Source organism: Mobula birostris, chromosome 12 (assembly GCF_030028105.1).
Source record: "Mobula birostris isolate sMobBir1 chromosome 12, sMobBir1.hap1, whole genome shotgun sequence".
Classification (NCBI taxonomy): domain Eukaryota; kingdom Metazoa; phylum Chordata; class Chondrichthyes; order Myliobatiformes; family Myliobatidae; genus Mobula; species Mobula birostris.
This window is the reverse complement of record NC_092381.1, coordinates 71,734,226-71,760,607: the sequence shown is the minus strand read 5'-3', so window position 1 is coordinate 71,760,607 and position 26,382 is coordinate 71,734,226. Positions and strand designations below refer to the sequence as shown.

The 26,382-nt window shown below is 39.1% G+C and overlaps 1 protein-coding gene across 6 annotated transcripts in view; it reads left to right on the top strand.

Annotated features, from left to right (window-relative positions):
* Positions 1-1,137: 1,137 nt before the first annotated feature.
* Positions 1,138-26,382, top strand: part of ssbp3a (single stranded DNA binding protein 3a) — a 176,661-nt gene continuing 151,416 nt past the window's right edge. For 4 of the 6 annotated variants that reach the window (XM_072274079.1, XM_072274078.1, XM_072274081.1 and 1 more), the window contains exons 1-4: positions 1,139-1,318; positions 1,668-1,740; positions 1,967-2,028; positions 6,598-6,682. In XM_072274079.1, coding sequence (XP_072130180.1) covers positions 1,263-1,318; positions 1,668-1,740; positions 1,967-2,028; positions 6,598-6,682 — 276 coding nt within the window. In that variant the 5' untranslated portion in view covers positions 1,139-1,262. Of the gene's footprint in view, positions 1,319-1,667; positions 1,741-1,966; positions 2,029-6,597; positions 6,683-26,382 lie in introns of all 6 variants that reach the window. The other 2 variants (XM_072274077.1, XM_072274082.1) reach the window with 2 other exon arrangements.

Genomic DNA, 26,382 nt, shown 5'->3' with positions numbered 1-26,382 from the left:
TAAACCATGGTGTGGAAGCTGAAGAAGTTAACACGGGGTCCAGGCAGTTAAATCTCAATGTAATCGTGTAGATGGCTCGTGATGTTTCCAATGAAGTTCGATGGGGATCTGAAATTGCTCCGAACTGTGAGATCTTGACTGATAAATACCCCGCTCCCAGTGCCTGTCCCGGAGTGTTTTTTCAGTCCTTCAAATCATACGCGACTGAATGGAAAACTACTGCACATCACGTGCATGTAAACCGGTTTTGTTCAATCTCAGAGTTTTGCGTTACTCCTATTCACTCCAACGAGCCTTGAAAAGGAGGAAAAACGACTTTACCGCGTAAAAGTGGGTATATGGTATTATTATACATACTGCTAATAATTGGCGACGATGTATGTAGTATTCTGGTGGGTTGACTGTCTCTCCACGTTACATTTTCACCTGAAGCACATGCTTTGCGTTACATGCGCTTCTGATGATGTGAGTTGCGGGTTTTACAACATTGATTTAAAACCGAATAATTAGATTCCGGTTTTGTACAGATCTACAGTTAACTCTCTACGAACCTAACATCTTTTCAGTGCCTGAGGGCATGGCGGGAGGAGTGAGGTGGTGGAGAGAGCGACTGAGTTTGTTAAAGCCGTACTATTACATTATTAAATGGGCTACAAAACACCGCCCTTCAATAGAAGAAAACAATCAGAAAGAAATAATCCAGAAAGTTTACCCAATGAATGCGATAGATAAAGAACTGAGCGTCAAAGCAGTATTTTTTTCCGTGTGGACTTTATACCGAATGCTTTATTCCGTCCCAGGTTTTTACAACAGCCATCGTGTGGGGGGATGCTGTCCTAGCCCGGAATAGCGTAAGGGGAGGGAGAGGGGGTTTAGAAACTCCTGGACACGCTGTTTCTAGGCTCCCCCCTGTCGATGTCTCTCAACAGCCAATCAGTGTAGTCCGTCTCAGTAACCAAACTGGCCAGTCACTCCACCGGGAAACACCCGCCCACTCAACTGGGTTTGATTGGCGGAGGGGCGAGCCCTTCTCGAGTGATTGACGTACAAGAGCTTGTAACAATTGGTCAAATCTAGAGATCGACGTCCATATTCGGCATCTGATTGATTGATCTCGTTGTCACTCTAGCACAGAAGGCGGGGTCAAGGCCGCCCTTTCCGCTGCCGGGGCTGGGCTGCGTGCGCGGACGCGGCGATGGGGTCGCCCCGGGTTTGATGGTTTGACAGGTGCCCGACGCCAGGCAGCTCCTTCCCCAAAAAGCATGTTCGCTAAAAGCAAAGGTTCGGCGGTGCCCTCGGACGGGCAAGCTCGAGAAAAGTAAGTTTAATTTTTGTTATTCAGAATATACGGAATTTCTCAGCGTTTACAGGCTCCCCGGGGCCGGGCAGCGGCCGCTGCAAATCTCAGGGATTAAATTGCTTTTCGTTATTATTATTACTATTATTATTTGTTTCTGACTTGCACGCTGTGCGTTTCCGCTTCTTTGAAGAAGCTGAATGAAACATTGTGTCCGGCGGGTCTGGTTGGGTGCAGCGTCGCTCGATGACAACCTCCCCCCCTCCAGATCCTCACTTGCTCTCTCCCTCTTCTCCCTCTCGCTCCGCATTCCCGCTGTAATAAATAGATAGCCTTGTAACCGGCTCCTTTGTGTCTTCTTCGCCTGCAGGTTGGCTTTGTACGTGTACGAATATCTGCTTCATGTCGGGGCACAGAAATCTGCACAGACCTTCCTCTCAGAGGTAACTCAATGTCTCCATCACTCCGCTTTAGCCTTTGTTTCTCAGGCGGACAATCTCGCCTCCATTTTGAATTGTGTTAACCTTTTGCCATTTATTGTGGCTACAAAACAAAAAAAAATTCTATTCATCTGACTAGTTTTGAATGCTGTCTTCCCCCGACAACAACCCCTCTCCCCGTTTTCCTTCTGGACTTATTCTGAGTTTTTTTTTTGCTTTTGGTTTACAGATACGATGGGAGAAAAATATTACATTAGGAGAACCTCCTGGGTTTTTACACTCCTGGTGGTGGTAAGTAGATAATTTTGAGTGTCCCACATTGTTCCCAGTCATAAATATATTTTGTATTACCTTGATTCTGTGGCTTCTGTTGTAACTTTTAGGTAACATTATAACAAACGTTACTGATAAATTGGGATCAACACAAAGGGTTATAGTAGCAACAGGCATCCCTTGCTAAAATGTAAGTTTGGGATCTGGTTAAATATTAAATTGTTTATAGTTTATCAGTTTTAAATTGTACTGTGCAGGGGTTGTTTGCAATTTGTAGCATGTAGCTCTGTTTAGTTATTGAAATGTGTAAATTCTTGTCAATTTCTGTGATTAAAAATTTCGTGTGTAGCTGCTTTTACTACGTATTGTTTATAAACTGTTGTGTTGTTTTCAAGACTTCAGGGCACTGTGCTTGTGTGGGTTTAATTTTCTCTCAAGCCTGCTTTATTCAATATTGTTACTTTGTTAAGGAGAATGGAAGTAAAGTGCTGTGTTTAGGTGGGTTATAAGAATTGGTAGGTAATAGAATTGATTCAGTGGTTATTGAGACCTTGGAAGATGCATGAGGCATGCGGGAAACAGGATGTGTTGGGGGGGGTGGAGGAGGGAGGAAGTACCTTTTGATTTTTCTCCCTTCTAAAGAACATGTTGCCTGTTGCTGAGGTGTAATTCCACAGATGTTAGCAGTTGTCTGACACCTCATCCATGTAGCTAGCAATTCTTGTTAACCGAGATGAATTGAGGATCCTGGATGTGTTGCCCGCATTATTTTGTGTGCTCTTATCCATGGAAGTTATCATGTCGAATGGAAGCAGTACTTATGAAGTACCTCTGTTTACACACTAACACTGCCTCTGTACAGACTGGTGAAGCAGATCTGCTTTTCACGGCTCAGATCCTCACCTGGTGGCTTTCTAGGTGTTAATTTTGCTTGTTGGGTATTCAGCATCAGGTTTATTGTCACTGACACATGTCATGGGATTTGTTTTGTGGCAGCAAAGCAGTGCAAGACATTAAAAATTACTCTTAAGTTACAATTAATAAATAGTGCAAAAGAGGAATAACGAAGTAGTGTGGATGGTCTTTTCAGAAATCTAATAGTGGAGCAGAAGAACAACATCTCCTCCACGATCCCCCTCACAAGGCTGTGATTTGCCCCCTGCTCTACTGGCTTTATATTTATGACTGAGAGGATAAGCACAGCCCCATTGCCATATTTATGTTTGCCAGTAACATTACTGTCATTGGCCAAATCAAAGGTGGTAATGAATCATCATATAGGAGAGATTGAAAATCCTGGTTGAGTGGTGTCACCATAAGTGTTAGGAAGACCAAGGAGATCATTATTGACTTGAGGGGAAGGAAGCTGCTGGTCCATGAGCCTGCCCTCACTGGGGCTCAGAGGGTCAGCAACTTGAAATTCCTCTGTATTATCATTTCAGAGGATATGTCATGGGCCCAGCATGTGAATGCTATTATGGGCAAAACATAGCAGTGCCTCTGCTTTCTTAGAAGTTTGAGAAGATTCGGTATGTCATCTAAAACTTTGACAAACTGCTTTAGATGTGTGGTGGAAATGATATTGACTGGCTGCATCACAACCTGGTATGGAAACACCAATGCTCTTTTACAGAAAAGCCCACAAAAATAATAGTGGACATAGTCCATCTGTTAGGGGTAAAGACCCCCCCCCCACCTACCATTAGCACAGCTACACAGCGAGCTATTGCAGAAAGGCAGCATCCATCATCAAGGACCCCCATCATCCAGGCATGCACTCTTAGTGCTGCTGCTGCCATCAGGGAGAAGATACAGGAGCCTCACGTCCCACACCACCAGGTTCAGGAACAGCTATTACCCCTCAACCATCAGGCTCTTGAACCAGAGGGGATGACTTCACTTGCCCCATCATTGAAATGTTCCCACCATCTAGGGACTCACTTTCAAGGAGTATTCATCTCATGTTCTTGATATTTATTTACTTATTATTGTTTTTCTTCTTTCCGTTTTTGCGGTTACATATTCTTTGCACGTTGTCCGCCTGTTGGGTCCAGTCTTTCATTGATTCTGTTGTGTTTCTTGTACTGTGATTGCCCACGGGAAAATGAATCTCAGGGTTGTATATGGTGACAAATATGTACTTTGATAGATTTACTTTGAAGAAGCTGTTCCTAGAATGTGAGTGGATTTTGAGGGCTGGCCTCTATTTTGAGGGCAGTGGAGTGAGCAAGAAGTATTGATTTTTTCTTCTTTGGCTGTGTTTATTGTTAGAAACCTCCATTTGAAGTGAATTAAGAGTTCCATGGCAGGAATAGGAGAGATGTCTGTACAAGGGAATGTGTATATTGTCTTTTGAATATACAGACCTTTGAAGTGGAGTAATTTGGTTGAATGTGACTGTTATAGCAGAAAGGGTAAATTGCCGTAATGTTAATGTCAAACATTTACTGGTTCACGTATTTCTGTATGTAAACATACAAACTTTGGGTGGGCCAAAGTTACCGCCATGTAATGCCAGTGCTCATGAATATGTTGGAATTGAAAATTAGAATCTATTTCTTGGGTGTGATTTTTTTTGTACTGAATGTTTTGCAGTGCGAGTTTAAATGCTTAATCATTTCCTTTGTCAATTATGTTAAATAAGATCCTTGAAATGTTGATACAGGAACAGTTATTCTGTAATATAGGAAAATGCAACGTTTGATCTCATTTGACTTGATTGTTTGGGGGAGTGTGTGGTACAAGTATTTCCCACCCAGTTCTATGTACTCAGCAAGATATTTCTCATTTAAGTTAATAAATCCATGATCACCAGTGGGACAAAGTTTATGGTTTGGTGGTTGCATACGTTCTAGTTCATCTTCAGTGGCAGTGAGGAATTGTAATTTCTACCTCTGCCATTGATTAGTTAATTTCTGGTTTGAAAAGTTTTATTGACTTGTGATTCTGCAGTTGTATGAGCAGTCACCAAATGCTTGGAACTAGTGGTGGTTTCTGGATAGAACTTTTAAAAACTCTTTTGACTTCATTTTGTCTGAAAACCTGTCTTCTATGTAACCAAGAATAGTAACACATTTTATTTGTATCCTAATGGTTTTGGTAAAGAAGCTTGTTTTTGGTTTTAATTTGGTCATTGCCAGCCACCTACTGATGCAAATGTGACAGTGTTGCAAGGCATGAGTGTTCATTCTGAAACAACTGCCCCTGCTGTGCTTGTGATGTTGCCTATATTGTTATGGTGAGGAGTTGAGTGAAGATGGTAAAAGTATAAGGCTTGGGAGTAAGTTGTCCAAAAGAGCAGTGTTTAATGTGAGAGCTGTTATGAGGTTTGATTCTTACTGATCACAAAAAAATTCAGGTTCAGTCAGGGTCACTGCTGATCTCTGCTTGGGTGCTACCAATATCCTTAGTGACCCTCAGGCTAGGGAGGTTAAGAACTAACTAGAGGTACTGATTGCTGCTATTGACTATTTGAAGGGTGTGTTGTGTTTGTATGTTTGTCTTTTTAATGCAATCATTTGGTCACCTGTTGTAAAATTTCCTTGTATACCACAGTGTGAGGTATTTGGAATCTTAAGAGTGCAATTTGTAATGGTGACTGAGGGGTGATATTGTTACTGTCAATAAGATACTCAACTGGAATAGAAAGTTTGTGTTTGCACTACAGGACAGGCATGAATATGAAGTCGCAAAAAACATCTGGCTAAGCTTCAAGAACTGTAGCTGATACTTGGAGTGGTTTCCTAACTTTGCAAAAGATTGTTTTTCAAGTTGGAGGCAGAGGGGAGATTTTATGGATTAAACTAAAAGCAACAAATACATCTCTCTTTATCTGAGAGTCTCTGCGAGTTCAGAAAGGACTTGAGAAGCTTGGTGGAGGAAACCACAGTTTATAACTCTTGATAGGCTGCTGGTCTTTGCAACAGCATACCTTGATGGGGATTGTTGCACTTGTGAGAATTTGGAGTTGAATGTGAGATGAGTGATGGGGTAGAAGTGTTAGGCTCATCATGATGTTTAACTTTAGAATGGTGCAAATAGGCCTGTTCATTTTGAGGACTGTGAAGTGGATGTAATATAAGCTGGAGAGATGTTAGTAGAACACTAATGATATAAAATAACGACAGACTAGTTTGCAAATTTATAGGTTCAGTCAGGTAAATGTTTTAGTAAAGCAGCACCTGTGAATACAGGCCCAGGGTAGAACCAGGGGAATTGTGGATGTGCAGCATACAGATGTGAATGGAACTGATAGAAGCTTTGAAATGGACAAAGAAGCTGATGGCTTGGAATTATAGCTGTTTCCTCACTGTTGGTATTTGCAGTAAAGTGCCTGAGCACTAATTTACTGATTGTTACTCAGCATAAATAACACACTTTTTTTTTGCTCTTTAAATTTTATAAGAAAAGTAGAAATGGAGTTGATTATGAATTTGCTGCTTTTTAATTCTGTGAATTCATTAAGCTCTTGAATTGTAACTAATCTTGGAGATTTGATACCCGTCTGCTCTTTTATCATTATTTATTTGAGTGCAGTGTTTTAGAATGAGTGAAATTGTTAACTATCTTCTTCTTTTTTTCTCTCAGTGTATTTTGGGACCTTTACTGTGCAGCTCCTGAAAGGCGAGACACTTGTGAACATTCGAGTGAAGCAAAAGCCTTTCATGATTATGTGAGTTAATTAAAAGTTCTTCTGGATAATTATTTTGGTACACGATCTTGGTTGTCAACTTCTGTGTTCCTTTATGGAGTAGTATGTGTTGATGCTTGTGCATAGATTCTCAACTTTCTGGGAGGAGAAACTTTTTGTCAAAATAAATCTGTATGAGTTACAGATTCTGTGATTTTAAAGTGTTTGTTAGAAAGAATGAAAAGAATTGTATTTTTCTGGTCTTTATAATCTGGGTTAATTTGCAAAAGAATCAGTTTGGATGGATTTGCTGCGAGCCTTGCTTTAAAACAGGAAACAAGTGCAAGTAGATCATTGTCTTAAAGAAATGGCATTAAGTCTGTTTACATGGTTCCTTGTAGACTTTTTATTAAAGTGAATACATTTTGTTTCAAGGACATCAGATATTTTGAATTTGTAATTTTGTGTGAAAAGTGAAAGGTGGTCTTCATATAAACAGGACCATTTGCCTTTGGTCACTGAACTTTCAGCATACTGGTACATGCTACATATAATGATTTTCAGCAGGTGCCTGGGGTACATTTAATGCAGTGAGAGTCCAAGATCAATCTGCTTTGAATCTGAGCCTTCAGAATTGTATATTGTAGATTGTTGTGCATGATTTAAGAACACTGTTAGAAATGTGTTTAAAATTAAATGCAACTCTTTTTTTGCAGAAAATTAATTATTTTAAAAATAGACTTGACTGGTGGAAAAATAATGTTAGTTAACAGCTAAGATCTCATTAAGAATTTTATGTACTGAGTAGGACTTGTGTTGGGGAATTTTCCTCGTGGTGAGTGGCAGTTGTCATGATGAGTTTGACTAGTTGCTGACACATGCTTTGAATTAACACTTGGGCACTGGGGGTGTCATGATTAAGTATGCTGATGATGGTGAATGATATTATAAACCCTCAAATATAGAACACTTGCTAGAAGAGCAAGCAGCCTCTTTGTAGGAATATTGTGGAAAATGGAATGTTGGAATGGTTCAAGAATGTGTTTGTATTTGTGCTTTTATTTAAAAAAAGGATTTTGACTGTTTAAATTTAGTTTTAAAATACAAAAGAACCCACATAAAGCTCTAAATGTGTGGGATACCTGCCAACAGATGTTTTGTGGCGCTGTTTAGTACAACTTTTGCTCTGGTTGTGTAATCTTGTCTGTTGGTATGTCACTGGTTCAGCTGAGTTGAGTTCTGTCATTTACTGTCTGATTGGATGTGAGGTGAAGTTAGTATGCTTTTGCAAGAACTGTACCTTCCCAGCAAGACTGTGCTAGAGACTAGAAAATTTATAACCCTGGCATAGGGTTTTATGTGTTGGCCAGGTGATGACAACCTGTTTGAGTAGCTGCACTGCAGGTGGAACTGAGTGGTTGAAACCAGGCTAAGGTGACCAGTTGAATAACAATAGTTTACCAAACTTGGAGGAAAAATTGTTGAAGGGTACATGCTGTATAATTTTCAACTATGTTAAGAAAAATACATAAGTGACGTTGCAAATTGTACACTTTTCTGTCGTAATCTGTTCAAACACTTTATGAGTTGTTTTAAAAAAAAAACAACTTTTTTCTCATGGTTTACTACTAAGAACTTGCATGGAAGATGACTGTAGGACAGTATATTTAGAGCTTTCATTGAAGTTAACACTGTAGATCTCAACATTTTTACATAAATTAAACTGGTTCCATAATTGGTGTAATTAATTTATGAAGGATATCATGGAAACAGCTTTATGTAACATAAGAGCACCTGAGGTGTCTGATTTGAGCAAATGTTGACAATTACAGTCAAAAGGCACTGGGCTCAAAAGAATCTTCTCTGATTCAGACTGCTGGCTAAGTGCTGCCTCTTGGTTCACAACTGCTTGATGTCAGCTGAACTCCGTTTGGTGACTTTGCTGATCTTAAACAAGATGAGTGGGTTTGGATACTTTTTAGAAACGTAGAAAACCTACAGCACGATACAGGCCCTTCGGCCCACAAAGTTGCATGGAACATGTCCTTACCTTAGAAATTACCTAGGGTTACCCATAACCCTCTATTTTTCTAAGCTCCATGTACCTACCCAGGAGTCTCTTAAAAGACCCAGTCGTATCCGCCTCCACCACTGTCACTGGCAGCCAATTCCATGCACTCACCACTTTCTGCATAAACAACTTACCCCTGACATCTCCTCTGTACCTACTTCCAAGCACCTTAACACTGTGCCCTCTCGTGCTAGTCATCCCAGCCCTGGGAACAAGCCTCTATCCACACGATCAATGCCTGTCATCATCTTATACACCTCTATCAGGTCACCTCTCATCCTCTGTTGCTCCAAGGAGAAAAGGCCAAGTTCACTCAACCTATTCTCATAAAGCATGCCTCCCAATCTAGGCAACATCCTTGTAAATCTCCTGTGCACTCTGTCTATGGCTTCCATGTCCTTCCTATAGTGAGGTGACCAGAACTGAGCACAGTACTCCAAGTGAGGTCTGACCAGGGTCCTATATAGTGCAACATTACCTCTCAGCTCCTAAACTCAATCCCACGATTGATGAAGGCCAATGCACCATATGCCTTCTTAACCACACAGTCAACCTGCGCAGCAGCTTTGAGTGTCCTATGGACTCGGACCCCAAGATCCCTCTGATCCTCCACACTGCCAGGAGTCTTACCATTAATGCTATATTCCACCATCATATCTGACCTACCATAATGAACCACTTCACACTTATCTGGGTTAAACTCCATCTGCCACTTCTCAGCCCAGTTTTGCATCCCATCAATGTCCCGCTGTAACTTCTGATAGCCCTCCACACTATCCACAACACCCCCAACCTTTATGTCATCAGCAAATTTACTAACCCATCCCTCCACTTCTTCACCCAGGTCATTTATGGCAATATTTCTTTAGAATGCATTTTTAGAAAATGGCTGAACCTTCTGATTCTCATCAGTCTCCTCTGATGTGCACATAGCTGACGGGTACAGGAAATGTACAAAATCCATAAAGGCTGGGATGACCCCTGAAAGCCTGCTCTGTTATAAGTGGGCAAAAAGTGAGGGTATTTAGTATCCTGTCAATTGCCTCCTTTCAAAGTTGAACTTGCAGGTAAAACAAACATGGTTACAATTTGAAGATGCTCAGTTCAGAGTTTTCCTGATGCTTAAGTTTCTAATATAATCAATGTTTATGTTGTGATGCACAAAGTCTTACTGGGTTTGATTGTGATCTGCGATGCATCCGCTAACTACTCTGGATTGAGGTGGTAGCTAATATGTAGGTCATCCATTGCATTTTTGGAACTTGGAAAATCAATTCCTGATCTCATGATTCCTGCTGGAATTTGAGCTTTAGGTGAGAGCAGTCATAAGCTTGACTAAGATAGTAACACACTGAGTTGGTACCTGCAGCTGGTGGCATTCCATGAACTTCAGAATGAACAGTTTTTCAGTTCTTTAGCCTGTGATTTTTTTTTTTTGCAGTAGGAAAATCAGATGACATCCTTGTCCATGTGGATTCTTAGAATCCATTTCTAATGAAAGTCAATGGCAAGCAGGAGTCCTAAATTCTATTTGGTGTGGAGATGATGAGTGAATGACATACAAAAAATGCTGCCTTCTAATGAGTGTTAATAGATTATAGCAAAATTGTAATTAATATGAGAAGCACTAGTTCTGGAAATGCCTATGTAAGTATACTCAAAGAATGTAGAAACTTGTTTTTCTATGTCCATTTGGGTAAATTGCACTGTAGAATATCAACTTCTGCAGTTGAATTGTTCAAAATCTATGTTTGCTATGAGAACACTTGTGATCTGTGATTGCTGGGTTTGTGCATTTATACCTCATTATGTCACCATCCTTGCTGTTAAAATTAGGTTGTGTTAATAGATGTCACAATTAGAACTAACAAATGCCTTTGTGTGAATTTTCATTGGGTTATACACATTCTCAAGCCTTCATTTGGATCCAAGTTCAGTTTTAGCTAAAAGTGTCTTAATCAACAGTGGTCAACATCTTAACAAAATGCCAACTCTTGAGTTTGTCAGTGAATGTTTGGCTGAGGGGTACTAACACAGACTCATAACTTTCAGAATGTTGTTCAGCAGGGTTTGTTTGGTAATGGTTAGGCATAACAACTTGTCCTGGTTTTGTTTTTGTTTCCTGCCGAGGAGCATTAAATCAGTTATTCCAATTGCTGCAGAAATTGCCTGATTGGGATTTGGATTTGAATTTGAATTTGAGGACTTCTAGTAGCAGTACTTTACAGGATGATGCGCTTTACTTAATAAGAATCTGGATGTGTGGTTAGCTGTAGTTTATTGCTGCTTTGTCATGTCAGTACAGTTGTATGCACTTGTCCGTGGTTTAGAAAGAGATAGCTATTTGTGATGTATACAATGTCACTTTCCTGAATAACTGCTATGGACAACTAGTAGTTGAGGATGGGTTATAATTGTTTAATCAGCACATGTCAAGCCCTGCTATCTGAGCTCGGGTATAGCTACATTACCGGATATATTGATAAAATCTGATGAAATGTGAAGTCTCTGTAGCTCTTGCAAAGTTGGAATAACAATGGCTGAGCTTGGTAGTTGCCTAAGAGCATTCGTTTTGCAAGAGGTTGAGGTGATCAACAGACTCTTGTCATCATCAGCTCATAAGGTGATGATACTAATCAATATGCTCTTCAGGTCCCTGCTGAAGTTGGCCAAATCAGGATAAAGTGGCTTTCTGCTCCTCCTGTTGAGTTCCACAGCCAAAGCTGCAATGTACCATTTAAGGAGCTTGTTCATCTTTGAGCTTTCTGTAAGAATGTTGCTGTAATTGTCATTGTGGGTGCAACTTGGTATAGAACATGGTGTAACTTAGACCACCCAAACCATTGCTTGTTAGAATGGAAAGGTTGAATTTCTGAGGCTTGAGCTTCAATTTGAGGAAGAACTTTGTTCAACACTGATGACTTGAAATAAATCAGTTTGTTGATGTTATTTAGAATTGCAGTAGGTTTTAGCTGGACTGGCATTCAGATGTGATGGGTAACTGCCAAGTGAGCTTTACGTTTTTTGAATTATTGGGCGTAGTTAAATAAAAATTTCTTTGTAAACAAGTGAAAATGATGGCCTAGTTAGCTAGTTATAGCTCATTTTCATTATGTAGTAATGGGCAATAGCACCAAAATATTCTTCAAAGTTACTTAATTTTTTCAGTGTACTCTAGTGTTTAGTATTTTTTTTAAATTAAAAAAAAAATACCTTACAAAATGCTCGAGGGAATTTTGATTAGAATACAGTATACAGTTAGTTGAGGTATTTGTTAGAACAGGCAATAGGAATCAATCCAAGCAGAAGTTTCCACAGTGTTTGAATCTGGGTCCTTGTATCTCAAAAGTTATTTCTGGTCATTGCTCTATTCCACAAAGGACAGCAGCCCTTAAATACTATGGGCTAAGTGCATTTCTCCCTTATTGTGTGCCTTAGCAGACACTATTGCTAGCCCATGGAAGGTAGTCCAGCTGATTCGATCCAACACCCTTGTGTAGGTTCCTGTAAAGTCCACAGAAGTTCCTTTCCACTTGTGTTTTATTTTTTACTGAGAATCATTTTTGTGATTTAATTATCACCCAGGGTGGGTTCAGCAAGTTTAGCCCCAGTATGGAAATTATATGTGGGGTTTCTATTCAGCACTGCACAGATGGTAAAGTACATTAGAATGTTTTAATGTGACATGATGCTGTACAAATGCAGGACATTATGACTCAGTCCAATGTGACATGCTCAGTGCTGGGTGAGCTTCAGAAGGAGTCAGTTTAAAAGATGTAAATATGAGGAGAAGATTAGGGAAAGTGTACAGAATTTACTGAATCTGTATGATGGGGGAAAAGCACTTCATTAGATCCCTTGAGTCATGGAAGAAACTGGGAGTAAATGTAGAGGACGTTTAAGTTCCTTAACTCAGGATTCTAAAGTAGTGTGCAGTTGTGGTTGAGTGTTTGTTAACTACCCAGGTTAATCTTACCATTTAAAAAAAAAATGAATTTCTCGATTGAAAGCACTAACTAATGAAAATGTGGGTGCATTATAAGAAAAAGTGTTGTTAAAATGTTTAACCTTGGAGGATGAAGAGAAATTTCTGCAGGTGTGTTCATGTTTGAATACTGAGTCTTAGTTACAGGGATGTCTAGTACAAATGACACTACATCTCTACTAGGGTTGCACTTAACTGAAAAACCGGTCAAATCCCATACTTGATCATCAGTCTGTTTGCTGAAATCAACCTTGATATTTTAGGGAAAGTGGGTATCTTTACACTTGAGTTGGATATTGAACCAGGTACAGGTATTCAACTTCATATGGTCTTTGCTGGCTGATGCATGTGAGATCCACAATAAGACAATTGGAGTAGGCTGCTTGTTTGTTTGAGCCTGTTCTGTCAATTATGATAATATTAGATCCTCTATCCTCAAACTATTTTCCTGCTTTACTCCTTTAACCTTTAGATGCATTTTTTTTACATGTAGATATCTATATATTGACAGCTTATTGGCTTGGTCTCTACTTCCTTCTGTGGTAGATGATCCGTCCTGTTCACTACACTTTGCATGAGTAAATATCACCATTTTTGTCATAAATGCCTTAATACTATAACCTGAGAACATAACGACTAGTTCTAGACACTTCAATCAAGGAAACATTCTCTTTGCATGTAGTCTTTCAAGCCCTGTCAGAAGTTTGTGAATCTCTGTATATGACAGTGCTGCTAGTTCATGGATCATTTTGTCTATAACAAGTATAGGTTTTTGTAGGAGAGATCAATATTGTTCAATGCTCAAGATACAGTATCACCAAAACTCTTTGTAATTGAGCAAGACATCCTTGTGCCTATATTCAAACACTCTTGCAATGAAAGCCAGCGTTTTGATTCAGGCACTGGTCTACATTATTTCTTGATTTATCACCATTTAACTAATGGGCTACATTTGTTTTAACTTCCAAAGTGAATAACTTTGCATACATCTACACTATGCTGTGTTTATTGTGTATTTGTCCACTTACTGAACTTGTCTAAATTGCCTTGAAATTTCTTTGCATTATCTTCATGATTCTCAGTGACAACTCTAGTGTCAATGATGAGCTTAAAAATATTATAATCAATTCCCACAGTCATTATATATTGAGAATTGATGAGGCCCAGGTACTGATGCCCACTACTTCAAGTTGTCAAGTGCTATCCTAATAAAGACCCATTTATTCCTTGTTTTCTGCTCACCAACCAGTTTTCAGTCCTTTGTTATATTTCTCCAACCTCATATCCTTTGATTTCCCAAACTCACCTCTTGAGTTGGGCTGTTAAAGAGATCTTCTGAAAATTCAAAAACAAGTTATCTACTGGTTTTTCCATAATCCCTCAAGTCTCAAGTAGATTTGTCAAAAAAAGCATTTCCCTTCATAAATTTCTGTAAACTTTGTCACATCCCAACCTAATCATCTAAGAATCTTGCGAGCACAACTATTTGTAATTTTCTACTTTCTCTGACAACTTTATTTGCCTCTTTTTTGGATATAAGACTACATTTTCATTCATCGTATGACTATTTTCCTTTTCAGATGTAGAACTATTGTTCTTGCATTTGGTTCTTAAATGTCGACCATTTCCTATCTACTATTATTTTTTTTGTATTTTTTTGTTTTTTTTCTTTTACTATCATTTTTTAGTGAATGTTCCTCAGTGTTTCATGGCCTGCTCACTGGTACATTTGTTGGTTTGTGTAAAATTAAAGACACTAGTTTTAGACTGAACTATTTCACATACTACCTTAAATTCTATCTTTCCTAAAGGATGCGGCACAACACAATTATTGATTAACCCCCTTGCACAGTACCCAAACCCAGATAGCTCATTAGCTGTTCAGCTAGGGAACAACTTGTCTAAAATGTAATCCACTTGTAACTCTGCAAATCTATTTTCTGTGCTACTTTCAGAGAGTCTAGAACTGTAGGGTGCAGCTTTAGAATAGAAGGATGCTCCTTTAGAACAGATATGAGGAGGAATTTCTTTAGCCAGAGGGTGGTGAATCTGTGAAATTCATTTCCACAGATGGCTGTGGCAGCCATATTTAAAGCAGAGGCTGATGGCTTCTAGATTAGTGAGAGCATCAAAGGTTATGGACAGAAGGCAGGAAATAGGGTTCAGCGCAAAAATAAATTGGCATGATTGAATAGTGGAGCAGACTTGATGGGCTGAATCGCCTTTTCCTGCTCCTATGTCTTATTGCTAATTTGGTTTGAGCAGTCTATATTTATGATTAATTCTCTAACTTGCTGGTTTGTTGTCCCCCATGTTATTGGTTGGAGGCCAAGTGACAAATCCCATTAATGCTTATTGCCCGTGTCATTTAGCTCTACCCTGACTGATTCTGCATCTTGGGTTTTTTTTAGTGAATATTCTTTATCATAATTTGTATTTGCTGCTTTATTAACAATGCCTCTCAGCTCTTCTTTTCCTTGCTGTCCATTAAAATCAGGCATCCAAGAACACATTACTGGGTCCAAACACATTTTTAAGAGGTTTCAAAGGCTTTAATGATAAGAAAATGAAGGATTAAAGGGCTTGCATAAAATCAACTGACAAGAAGGCTTGTTTCTAAGCTAGATGGTTAAATGCTTAAATGCTGTATCTTGGCAACAAAATATTTAACTTTTCTGACTATTTTCAAAATTGACCCATGATCAACTTGGTCAATTATGTAGGTGTTTAAGTGGCATAAAGACTACTAGGGTCGATAAATGGAAGTAAGTATCAGTTTTTCAGAGTTTGAGAGAAGCTTGGAAGTCCTTCTACAATGATCTCAATTGAATCTTGAGGTTTCATTCTGCTGAAGTTGTGGATGGACGGATTTAATTGTGTAAAGGTTGTGAAGTTTTTAGTGTTTTGAAAGGAAAATAGCTGAATAAGTAGGCTGATTTGGAATAACCCACATGGATTTTTAGTGCAGTTAATGTTGAAAATACTCATGATGTAAATTTTGGAATAGTTAAATTTGCAGAATGATACTTTTGCCTTCCCCTTTGGTCCTGACCTGACGTTGCTCGGATGTGGCTGAATACGAATTACGTTGTGGCAACTCTGCCTTTGATTTCGAGGGCATGAAGTGTGTTTCCTTGATATCCTGCAATGGTAGGTTAACTGTCATTTAAGTACCCTCAGTGTGCAGATGAGGAAGGGAAGAAATGTGGGGGAAGAGGCATGGAAAGGGAATAAAAAGAAATTAGTGCAATTGGGCGCATAATGGTTGGCATAGATTTGCTGGGATGTAAAGCATTTTTCAGTGCTGTGTGACTTTGACTTGAGTAATGGTAAAAATTGCACACGAGTCTTGTGTGAGGGGCTACAGTTGCTCCTACATGGCTAATGTGGAGTTCATATAAGGCTTTTTTTGAATTGGTGAGGTGATGGCTTTATCACCATTTTTCCTAGGGGGCAGAACATTTAGCTTCATGTGATTCAGTTGGATTTTCACTGTTCAGTTGAATGTGTGAAAGATACTACCCCAAAGTACTCCTTCACTACTACACTGGTCATTCTTAATTTTAAAATAAAATCCAGTATGCAGCCTGAATCCACAAGTTTGTAATCCAGAGTTAAGAATATAAGGCAGATGAAAATACAGAAATAACTGCAGATGCTAGAAATCTGAAATAATAAATTGCTGGAAAAACTCAGCAGGTCGGGCTGCATCTGTGGGAAGAAAAACTGTTTGGTTCAGACTGAAGACCCTGCATCAGAACTGAGCTGCTGAATTTTCCCAGCATATTCTGTTGATCCTCTTGGTTTTTTTTTATCCCTAAATTTCTAAGAAGGGTCATTGGTGTCTTTGCACAGCTTCCAGATGCATCCCCAATGGGTGGCCATTCTTTGTCTCAGTCATCCCAGACGGTGTATGTCAGCAGACTTACTTACATGTGTAACATGTGGGAGGTCAATCCTGACCTCGACTAACCTGACTCTGCTTGTGTGCATTTTCCAACATGGGTAGTGATTGAGAATGGGCACCCTTGCTGATGGTTTGAAATGTTAAATTAGAGGTGTTGAAGCCTCCTGTTGTGGTCCAACAGCCACTCTGATGAGGTCAAACAGGGTAATTTGCAAAATAATAGATGGGCTGTGACCTCACTTGTTTTGAAAAAATATTGACACATTCAAATGTACATGTTAAAAAGTATGTGTATTACTAAAATTAAAGCTAAAAATGTGGAGACTGCATGTTCTTGCTTTAGTGTCAAAATCCATGAAAACCAGGTATTTGGTATAGGGTATGTCAATGTGATTTCTGCCTGCACGTTTGATTACTTGGTAAAGGGAGAAGTAGTGTGTGATTTTCCAGCTACTTGGTCTGTTTTTCTGAAATCTGTATTCACCTGGAGTTTCACTGGAAGAAACATTGAATAGGAAACCTGATGAAAAAAGAATGAAAGTAACATGTCACAGAAAAGGATAACATACTTTATTAAAATTGGTCCTCCAAAGCTGTATCTTAGTTGCAATGTGTAAGCTAATTGAATAGTTCACAAACAGATGGAGCATTTGACTCTAGTGAGTAAAATTTAAAGAGCAGTGCGCAGTTCAATTCTGCTATATCATTTTAAAAAAAAGCTTATGGAACACTTCATTTGAGAATTTTTATGGAGCTTATAAATCTGTTTCCTCCTTTCACCATAAAATTATATAAATGTAACTACTGGGATTTAATAGAAATTCAATGTGAGTTTAGCAGTGCCCATAATTTTATTTTGTCCTGGATGCATTATATTAACACCCCTCGTGATCGGGTTGAAGCTCTTGTGTCCTGGTGGGTGGATCTTGAATTCATCCATTGGCATTTGGGTTATAAGGCTGCAAAGTGGAAGCTTCAGAATCTGACGCAGGATTTTCAGCCCTCCTCCTTCACAGATGTGGATTATCTGTGTACCAGTGTTGAAGAGTAAGCTCGAAAATAATATTCAGGTTTATCAATTCATCCTCTCTTGATTTACCTAAATGATAGCTGTTGTTTCAGAGTAAATAAATAAATTATCAAAAAATTCCTAGTTGTGGAAGTTGCAGTAAAATGCTTGCTGCATGTTAATTCTAGTTGTCATCCATTGTACAAAAATAGTAACAGAAAATTCAAATGATACATCGGGCTTTTGGTTTGGCAATTATACGTAGTTTAAGTGAGTGGTCTTCTGAGTGTTCCATGTTCAATAGCATCAACTGATTGAAGAGACACTGGCCACAGCTTGATTTTTATTTTCCTGTTCACTGCCTCTCCTCCCAAGGCTGCCAACGGTTTACGATTTTGCTAACAGGTCAGGAACAAGTCACTTCTTCATAGGAACAACCTTCTCTACCAGTGCTGTCACCATCCTGAGTTGAATGCATATTTGTTTTGAGTAGCAGTAGCAGAGCTGTGCATAGCTGTGGCATAGTGTGAGCTGCCTTTTGTTTGTAGAATGTTGCTCATTGTGACATGGCCACGTGTAATAGGGGCCCATAGTCAGATCTGTCTTTGTGTTAGTATGAGACAGCTATTGCTGGCTAAGTTGCACTTTGAGGTGTCTGACCTACGCTGGGGAGCTGGGTGGGATCAGGAGCCTGTTTTCTTTAGGGCAGAATGCCTAGTTACAGATTTGTAGTTTATGGTGGTGTTTGGGCCTCTGTCCAGATTCTTTCCACAGTCTGTTTCTGAAGGACAAAAGGAAGACAAAAGAGGGAGATTTGCAATTCGTATTGGAAGCTGCAGTATGACTTGCTTTGTGAACCACGAAAGAAAAAGCTCTAGTTATTTGGGCTCTTCTATTCAAATGGGGCATCTGTCCCTTGTGTGCTCTTGATGGTACATCGTAAACTCTATCTGTGCTTTCTGAAGTGGTGTTGTATCTGGATTTATTTGTTTTTTTTTGAGGTTAAGATGTTGGGGAGGATTGGCAAGTATGACCCTGCTGCAGATTGCTGGGTGTTCCAGCATTAAATTTTGCACAGTGGGGTGGGGGAAGGCAGTGAAGAACAGGGGAGTGTCAAGTCACTTTCCACTACTAGTTTACTGAAATTTACTAATGTACTGAAATTGTTTGCTTTAGTATTTGTAGAGAAGAATGTGGCCTTGGTAAGAACCAGATGTAATTGAACCTTTTTTTTAACTGGATGCTAAATGACCTGCCTTTGTATTGGGTTAAGTGCTGTACAGCCCAGTATTGAAGTACAGATTCGTTTATTGGTAAAGTTTGCAATGTTTTCACGATTCTGTGTTTAAAAATTCAGTGGTCTGTGTTTACTGTTGAAAACTGAATTTGGATTATCCAGGTGGAATCTAAACAACTGGTTGGAGACTTGACTATAGAAGGAATAGTGGCTGATCTCTGATTTTTGTCAAATGTGCATTTTGTTCAGAGGTCACTAGATGATGATTGGGAGGAGGAATTTTGGCTGATTTTACAGCTCCCCACCCTAAACCACAGAGGTCGGTTGGCACACCCCTGTTCTCTCCCCAGCTAAGATCAACTAATTTCTCGGACAAAACTAAACACTTAATGGGATAGAGAAACTGGGCTTGTGGAAAACTAACAAACAAATTATAACAATTCAAATAATATTACTGGCTTTCAAGACAAGGGGTGAAATACAAATTATCCCATGCATATTGTAAAAAAAAATATGTAGTTGCTTTAGAACTAATTAATTCTCAGAAGTGGAACCTAATTTTAATTCTCATTTCTGACCCTGCCAGCCCCCCAAAAAATTGTACCAAGGTGCCTAGTTTGTCATAAACGTGAACTATTACTCCGAAAGCTCTTCTTCAGATCCTAACCAAGCTGTTCTCTAAGTAGCTAATTGCTGGCTGCGCACACTGTTTACATGACTGAAGAATGTTTCTCCTTGGCTTTTTTTTGCAAGTAACTTCCTCTATCCGTTCGTTATGGAATTGATCTGAAGCTTCAACACAAACTTTCTCACCTCAGTTAAGCACAGAAATAGTTCATTTGTGTTCCTTTCGTACCTGTATTATAACTTGGAAGGCAAATCTCTAAGTTTGAACATCGTACATTGATGTGTGGCCAGTCATATTTATTAGCATTTTAACTATTTCCTGAATAATGGTGACAAAATTTTACCCACATTCTGAGACGTTTATACCAAGTTAACCACTGTCCATCTTCTACTTTTTGTTATTGTCTCAATCTTAAATCTACCAATTAAGATCATGGTTAATGACTTTCTGACCAATTACTTGCCCCTTCTGCTGTCACTTTATCTTCAATGGAAACTTACAATAACATGGCACCTGAGAAAGATGGTTTAGGTCATGTCTGAAAGGAGTTTCATGAGGGAGTACTAGACCCTGTGGTCTTGGTTGCTAAAGGGACAGGTGCCAGTGGTGGGGCTGAAGCCTTATTTTATCCCTGCGTTGTTGTGTTTCTTTGTTATTTACCCTCATCTTATTGCTGAGCTTGATTTTGTTTGAGTTGCACCATGTGCCCTAACCCAATCCATTTCAAACATTCACAGCTTTTCTTATTGACTTTTATATTACCTGTTATGGTGAGTGATTACCTCTCTTTGAAAAATAGTTACTTGTGACCTTTCAGAATATTCATCCTCAACCCTTTGTTCTTCTGAACAAATGTCTCAGCTTGACTCCTTTGTGGTTCTGATAAAAAGTCATTGACTAGAAACATTAATTGTGTTTATCTGTCCATTAATGTTGCTTGACCTGCTGCATATTTCCAGCATTTTATACCTGTGTTTCAGAAGTCCAGCATTTTTTTTTGCTTTAAGATTCTTTTTTGTAACTCTGAATATGTTGCTTTCTCTATCCATGTGCATCTTTCCTGTTTGAATTTCCTGCTGGGTTTTGTTGCAAATTGCATGATCTACTTTGATCATAATGCATTTTCACTCCTTGAATCTTAGTTGTTGATACAGTATCATGATTTGCACCTGTTGACCAAATTGATTTCACTTTTATCCACCAGATTATGGCAAAGTAATCTTCTGTATTGGCCTTTTCTGGTTTTCATACTGTTGTACTCATTAATGATGTTCCATATGTTTTTCCTAAACAAGATCATATGTAGACATGAAATTAGCTCCACTCCACTGCCTGTTTTTGATTATTCAGTACCAGATGAACCGCAATTTCCTGCAAGGGGACTTTGGAGATGCTGAAGACTGGTTGCCCTTGTCACAAACTCTGACCTTCCAGTTCCATGTCTCTCTTCCTGGTTACGGACAGCTTCACATCTTGGAAGTTCTGCTTGAGCTGAGCTTGCAACTTAGTGCTTTCATTGCAAGTTCCATTTCAGTATTTTGACTATCTGCTGCTGACAATCTATTTCCATGAGACATAGCTATTTTTTTCCTTTCATCCTCATGAGCTTTATATCAGCTCATATCAAACTCTGCCAATGTACTGGCCATCTTCTGCAACATTTCTGATTTTTCTGATCAACATTGGTTCCTGACGCCTTCAATTTAAAATTCAGTTCCTTGTGTTTAAATTGCTTTGCCATCTGTTTCTGTGGCCTTCTCTCTTCTTCCAAGTCTGTTGCACACCTCTTCTACCATCGGCAGAAATGGCCTCAGTTGATATATAAGTGCTTTGGAATATTCTCCCTTAAATCCTCAACCTTGTTTATTTAAGTAAACTCCAAACCACAAAATCAAAGCACCTTTTGAAAACCAGGGGTTCCTAAACCACTGACCCCTTGCTTAATGGTATTGGTCCATGGCATAAAAAAGTTGGGAATCCCTGCTCTATACCTTTTCATTAACTTCGTATCCAATTATGGTTGGTTGTATCTCTAAATCAGGTTTGTATTGTAAAATTGCAAGGATTAACTTTTGTACCACAAACGAAATGTACAGAGTAAATGTTTTTATATCTATATAAAGTACATTTTTCTTTCAAAGTCTCCCAGTGGTGGGATGTTTCCATTGATATTACTGTGGAATTATCTATAAGGGATGCCACGATCCTGTGGATTTAGTTTTAAACATATTACATATGTACAAAAATAACAAACAAGGAAAAGTCTTATGTCCATCAAGCCTGTGCATTTCTGATAGTACAGTTTGGGCATGGCATGATCTCCCTCTGATAGAAGGTGTAGGGTGGTGCTAAGTCATGCAGTTAATAGCAATTTAGGCCAATCTAAAGGTGGTGTGGAGGGGAATTTGCTTTTTGCTGAATTAGTCATATAGCTGTCTCATTACAAAAATGTCTTGATGTTAATTTGTATGAACTTTTTTTTTCCATCTCTGCTCTGGTAACCTTGTAGTTTGCTGTTCAGCCCAGAATGGATTTTGACCTCGGTTTGGAGTTGCTAATGTGGTTCAGAACTGTAACTAAAAGACTGCTGGTTTACATTGATGTTAGTGTATGTGAATGATCCTGGGAATGGTTCTGGGCCTGTACTCACTGTAGTTCAGAAGAATGAAGGGGGATATCATTGAAACCTATTGAAAGGCCAAGATATAGTGGATGTGACAAGGATGTTTGCTATAGTGGGTGAATCAGGGACCAGAGGACACAGCCTTAGAATAGAGGGACATCTATTTAGCGCAGGGATGAGAAGGAATTTATTCAGCCAGAGGGTAGTGAATCTATGGAATTCATTCCCACAGACGGCTGTGGAGGCCAAACCATTGGATATATTTAATATGGAGGTTGATAGATTCTTGGTTAGTTCAAGGTATCAAAGGTTACAGGGAAGATGCAAGAGAATGGGGGTTGAGAAGGATGATAATTCTGACAAGATGGAATGGTGGAGTAGACTTGATGGGCTGAGAGGCATAACTCTGTTCCTATGTCTTACCATCTTATAGTCTTATGTAGATCAGCCTGTATATGGTATACAAAAACAGAAATAATTTTACTTTAGTTCTTTTTTGCTGGCAAATATATAGAAAAGGAACTAGTAATTGTATACTAGCCTCATCTAGTCCTTTGTAAAGAACAAAAATAGTCTACAGCCTGAATGCTTTATGTTCAATTTACACAATAGTTTTGAGAAATCTGCTATATTTGATCATAGATGCACTGCTGTATGCTTGCTGGATTGTGATGAAAACTAGAATTGAACCTATTGATTATAGAGGATAAATTGATTCGTACTGAGAGCAACAGAAATTGACAACTATTTTCTTTCATTGAACTTGTTTTCAATTTTCTTGTGTTTATTTCAGAAATATGAAAATGGTGGTCTGTTAAGTTTTTTCCTGTTTACTGGGACAAATCACAAGATTAAGTGGGTGGTTCCTTTGTATTAAGTGATGACAGAATTCTGGACAGGAAGCTTCCCTATCTAAAAAGAGATTGGTGAGTCGGAAGTTCTAAATAAAAACAAAACTGCAGCTAAATAGGACAGCGGTAACTGTTTCAAGGGAGACAAAAAACTCCACTTTTCTTAGAGATTTTCTGTAAAATATCATATTTCCTGTAAGGTTGAATTTTTGGCTTGTTTAGCCTGTTCAGCGATTGTTGGGTTAAACAGGGAAGTTAACTTCTGAATGTGAATTGAAGTTGTCTTGTACAGCAGTAAGTACATGTATAGTAATGGTCCTTGAAGTCAGAAAAATGGATGTGACCTTGTCCTCAGAATTTAGTAAACTGAAGGAGCTTGTGGTTTCTTCAGGTGCCAGTGGGTTTGTGTGTATGTGGAAGAAATGATAATTGATGACGTTGATTATGTCTGAAGTTACTACAATTAGGTTGTAACCATCCTCACCTCTTACTAAAACCACTTGATGGCTTTGACTCTGCTTTCTTGTTTTCCCTCCTGATTTTTGTCTTTCTCAAATGTGAAGTAAGTGATTGACTTAAGGTATCCTGTTTGGATGTGCCTTTCTCATCAAGTAGTTCTTGATGTTAGATGTGCAGGGAGGATTTCAGAGGATGAGTGGCAACCAGTTCTCCTTCACTGTTCGCACACAAGGAAATTGTTTAGCTAGCAGAATCTACATGGAGACCTGGGGAAATTTCTATATTCTGTTCCACATATCAGTCCATCATTAAATAATGCTTAATTATGAACATATGAATTTAGGAGCAAGCAGAAGCACTTGTGCACTTTCCCAGCCCCATGTTAGTTTTCAAATCTAATTTATTGAAAAATATTCAAGGGAATAGTTGGCTCTTTTTTTAAAAAAAAAAAGAAGAAATTACAGGGCTGGGTCATTATGTTGTGATCCAGGACTTTTAAAGGTAAGAGAATATCATAAAGACGAGGTAATAGTTTGAATAGCTTTCTATTTTTCTGTGAAGAACTTAGGACTAAGGAATAGTGAGATGTAGAATCGTGAGGAATAATTGAAAGGAATACCTTACTCTAGATGGAATTGAAGGGAGAACGGGCAAGCATGTAAAGGAAATATTATCCAGTTGATGAAAATGAGGAAAGACAGCAGGAGATTTGAATTCTACACAAGTGCTAGAAAAGATGGATAGGCTGTATTCTGTTCCATTCATCCTGTGTGTCCATAGGTTCTATACTAACAGGTACTCATGAAATTGCTGCTTGTATCACTCCATATACATGCTTAATCTTATTTGGAACACAAGTCTGTACTTTGTAGAACCAAGTGTCATAGATCATTGGTGTGTTCTAAATAATGATAGGACCTCTACGTGTGGTGAAGAAGCCCATCCCCCTCAGACTGTCCCTAACGACTTTGGCTGTAAAGACCTAGACCCAGTTTTGCCGCTGTGAGAGGTGTTCAACAGGTTTTAAAATATCCCTGACATTTGGAGATGCTAAAGCCATTAAAATGATGTAAATAATTAAAATTTAAATGTTATTGACATAGGTAAAACAGTCAAACACAGTAAATAATTCTGTGTAGTGTTTAATTATTTAAAAAAAGATTTTGCTTTCCCTTCCTTAATGTGCGAAGGCCTACAAAGTGCACTGACATCAGTGAAGTTTGGACTATGTAGCAAAATCTAAATTGGCACAGGACCTGAGAGAATATTTCCTTAGCTCAGGATTGGAGTATCTTGGGAAGATGGAGCTCTGCCTCTGGGTTCTCTGTTGCCCAAATGCTATCTGTTATTCAGTAAGTTTGGGAGTTCCATGTTTGTTTCCTCCACAGATCCTGGTATTCAGTTGCCAGCCAGATCTGGAGCAAGGTGTTTTTTTGATTGCCTGATATCTTTTGCTGGGGTTGCTGCCACTCTGGGTTTTGAAGTGAGTCAACAACCATTTTGATGTGGGGAGAGGGGTTGCTGCAGTGAAGCCATGATGAAAGCTCAGCCCAGAGGTGAGGGATATTAAATGTTAGCTAGCAGGAGTCTCATTTCCTGTTGCCTCCCTCTTCCCAATCTTTTGTCATGGCCATTACAGCCTATTTATTATATCACTTCCACTGCTGTCCTGCGTAAGATTAACTTGAGTATTCGGGGTGGAATTTGGGACTTCCATGACCTTAGTTCACTACATCATGTTGCATTTACTCAGAGTGTGAAAGGTACAGTGCAAACTATATCTGATATTGCTAATAGTATAAACCTTACTGGCTTTAAGGTTGGGGAATAAATGTTTCACAACAGGCTACAGTGGCAAGAAGATTGTCTTGAAGCAGCTAATTAAGCTTTAAGGAAGTTTTGCTGCTGTCGGCTAAATTAAAATGTGTGTATACAGACATTACCTCAGATGACAGATGGGGTGTGCACTATTTTAGGGGTGTGGATCATGATGGGCTTAAATTACAGGGTGGGGGTTTATACAAACCCTGTATTGTTGAAACAATGTGCATCTTTAATGAGTGTAGTTGTTAGTTGTAATATTAGTCTTCAGCATGTAGTAGTCTGTTCACTTGCCCTCTGTGCCTCTGAGCTAGGGAGGAGAAAGGTTGGTTTCACTTCTGAACAGCAGACAGGCTTGGGTCTGTCGTTTGAGAACTGAAGGTAATGTCCACGAGACCATGACTGTATGACACTGATATCCACAGTAGGTCACTCCGTAAGGTGGTGTACAGCTGCCTGTGTTTCAGGTTATACTTTCCAGCAGGCGTGGCTTTGCCCTGTGTTGTAGAACTGTGGCTTTGGAGATCTTATTCCCATCCCCATTCAGGAAGCACGACAGACTTCCCAGTGCCTCTGAGTAAGCATAATGTTAAGGAAATCTCTGGTGCCCGGCTTGTGGACAGAATTCGTGTTCCAACTCTAATGTAGGCAAAAATAACTTGAAATGGCTTAGATTTTAATGCAGATCCTTTGTTGAATGTTAAGTTCATGCACTAACAGATTTACAATCTGAGGGGACCAGCTGACTGTCCCACAGTTTTATTGTTGGGCATCAATAGGTTATACAACTTCGGAAATTATTGCCTGGTATTCATGTGTGTATTTACTTTCAAGGTTGTAGGAGAAATTAAACCCATAATCCAAGGCCCTTTAAGATAGTTTTATCTTCTGTAATTCACGGTCACTGAGGCCATGGTTGGTGTCAGACGGTTCAGGGGCAGAACCTTGAGTAAATCACAACATTGTTCCGGTTGGGCGGTGCACAGGCAAACTAGGAAGGAGCTTGTCTGTTAACAATTTAACTAGTGAGCTCTCTGAGTACATGGTGTTGTGTTACTAAGAAACACATGGCCTAAATCATCTTTTACCTGTGGTGTGTTTAAATTTTAAATAGATTGAAAACATCTGTGGTATTTTGTTTTTGAGGTGGA